The sequence below is a fragment of the Chrysemys picta genome, unplaced genomic scaffold (assembly GCF_011386835.1).
Source record: "Chrysemys picta bellii isolate R12L10 unplaced genomic scaffold, ASM1138683v2 scaf6114, whole genome shotgun sequence".
NCBI lineage: Eukaryota > Metazoa > Chordata > Testudines > Emydidae > Chrysemys > Chrysemys picta.
Window position 1 is genome coordinate 1 of NW_027058814.1, and position 2,089 is coordinate 2,089.

At 58.0% G+C, this 2,089-nt stretch overlaps 1 protein-coding gene across 2 annotated transcripts; it reads left to right on the forward strand.

Annotated features, from left to right (window-relative positions):
- The first annotated feature begins 10 nt into the window (after positions 1-10).
- On the forward strand, positions 11-1,555 carry LOC135980685 (glutamic acid-rich protein-like). Of its 2 annotated transcripts, XM_065580596.1 has the most exons (3): positions 11-377; positions 709-1,015; positions 1,410-1,555. In XM_065580596.1, exon 1 carries the CDS (start codon positions 39-41, stop codon positions 273-275), a length of 237 nt encoding a protein of 78 aa, XP_065436668.1. In that variant the 5' UTR covers positions 11-38; the 3' UTR covers positions 276-377; positions 709-1,015; positions 1,410-1,555. The 2 variants fall into 2 exon arrangements, with proteins under 2 accessions (XP_065436668.1, XP_065436667.1); XM_065580595.1 differs by having other exon boundaries at positions 11-1,015.
- The last annotated feature ends 534 nt before the right edge of the window (positions 1,556-2,089 follow it).

Below are 2,089 nucleotides of genomic sequence, written 5' to 3' on the forward strand. Positions count from 1 at the left end.
AAGAGAAGGACGTGGCCCTGGTGGAGGAACATCTGATCATGGAGCAAAAGGAAGAAGAGAAGGATCTGGCCATGGAGCAGGAAGAGGAGCACCTGCCTGTGGAGGAAGAGGAGAAGGCCCAGGCCACAGAGGAGGACAAGGAGGACCTGGACCAGGAGGAGGAGAAGGAAGAGGACCCAGTAATGGAGGATGACGAGGATGTGGCCATGCAGGAGAAAGAAGAGAAGGAAGAGGAGGTACTGGCTATGGAGGAAAAGGAAGTGGAAGAGGATTAGGACTTGGCCACGGAGAAGGAGCAGGAGGAAGAGGACCTGGCCACAGAGGAGGAGGAGGAGGATGTGGCCATGCAGGGGGAAGAAGAAGAGGCAGAAGAGGAGGTAGAGGACCTGGCTGTAGACTAGGAGGACCCAGGAATGGAGGAGGAGGAGGATGTGTTGATGCAGGGGGAAGAAGAAGAGGAGGGGGAGGACCTGGCCATAGGAATGGAGCACGTGGTCATAGACAAGAAAGCGGAAGAGGATGACTTGGATGAGGAGGAGGAGGGCAAGGCCAAGTCCTCTTCCACCTCCATGGCCAGGTCCCCCTTGCCCAGATGTGTAAATAGGGCAGTAATGAGCAGGAGCAGGGGGGGATCTTACCTCTCTCTATAGCATTGGTAAGAGAGATAATGGAATAGTGACAGGCATTTCTCGTGTCCGTGTTTTAAAGGATGGTGTTAAATTGGAGAGGGTGCAGAAAAGAGTCACACAAATGACCTGAGAGCTGGAGAAAATGACCTACAGTGAGAGACTCAGACTGTAGGTGGGTGAAATTTAATGGCCTGGAACATTCAGGAGGTCAGATGAGATGATCCAATGGTGCCTTCTGGCCTTAATCTCTATGAAACTCTATGAAGCATCGCCTCCCTCCACCCCCTGCTCCGATGTGCTTCACCGCACAGAAGGGTGGCCGGACAGCCTAGAATGACCCTGCTCCAAAGCGGCTCTGGGGGAGAAGACAGTGGTGAGAGTGAGAGGTGAGTGAGAGACGGCTGTGGGGACCTGGCGGGAGGGCAGGAGACCTCGGACAAGGAGGGGGCTCCCCTTGGCAGGGCACTGGAGAGAACAGCAGAGAGCAGGGATTCCTGGGGCTGAGGTCTGGGCACCGCCAAGAGGAAATTCTGGGCGTCAGCGCTGGGGGCAGGTGGGGAATCGTGGGACTGGAGGGTAAGCTGAGGCTGGGGGTGGAAAGGTAAGGGGAAGCTGCGAGAGGCTGGACAAGGGTCAAGTTGGAAGGGAAGGAGGGAATCGGGAGGACAGGGCCCAGCTGTGTTGCCAGAGGATCCTGCTGGCTGTGTCTGGGCAGCCTCTCTGGGAAGTGCCGAGGGGTCAGTGGGGCCTGAATCTGACCTTCTCCTTTGGGTCTTACAGGAACTAACTGAGGAGCTGCCCCAGGACTCTGGGCCCAGCTCTGTCCTCTCCAGCTCCATGGACCGCATGTGAAACCTCCCGTACCAGAAGCTCCCGTCCGGCTCCCCCAGCTCCGGTGCTGCTCAGACCCAGAGAGGCTGCCTCCTCCATGGCCAGCTTCTCCTCCACCTCCTGCACAGCCTGCAGTGATGGGTAAGGGAACCCATGGCCACAGAGACCCCATGGGCACGGGTGGGGATTGAATCTGGGCCCTTCACCATGGGCACAAGCTCTGTCAGGCTCCCATTCAGAAAGCCATGGAAGGCTCTGCCTGCAGACACCCCCTCTCCATTCCCACTGCCAGACTCTTGCCCGCGGTGACAATGAAGAAGCAGGAGAATTTCTGCCAGAGAACCCCGGGCTGCACAGTCGCGTGTCACTGGGACGTCTCTGGGAGCCATTTCCAGGGTGTTCTGGTGGGGTCATTTTCCTTCTCGAATCCAGGGTGTCTCTGCTCCCAGAATCTCAGCCAGGGAGGCCACCCTGCAGAATATGGCCCCGCAGTTTGGCGATGGGCTGCAGGAGTCACCACGTAGGTGTGCAGCAGCCGTAGCGCCTGCACTGACCATGGGCCAAAACCTGCAGCCCTGACAGCCCAGGATACCCCCAGGGATGGCAATGGGAGGGTAGCCTGGGTAACT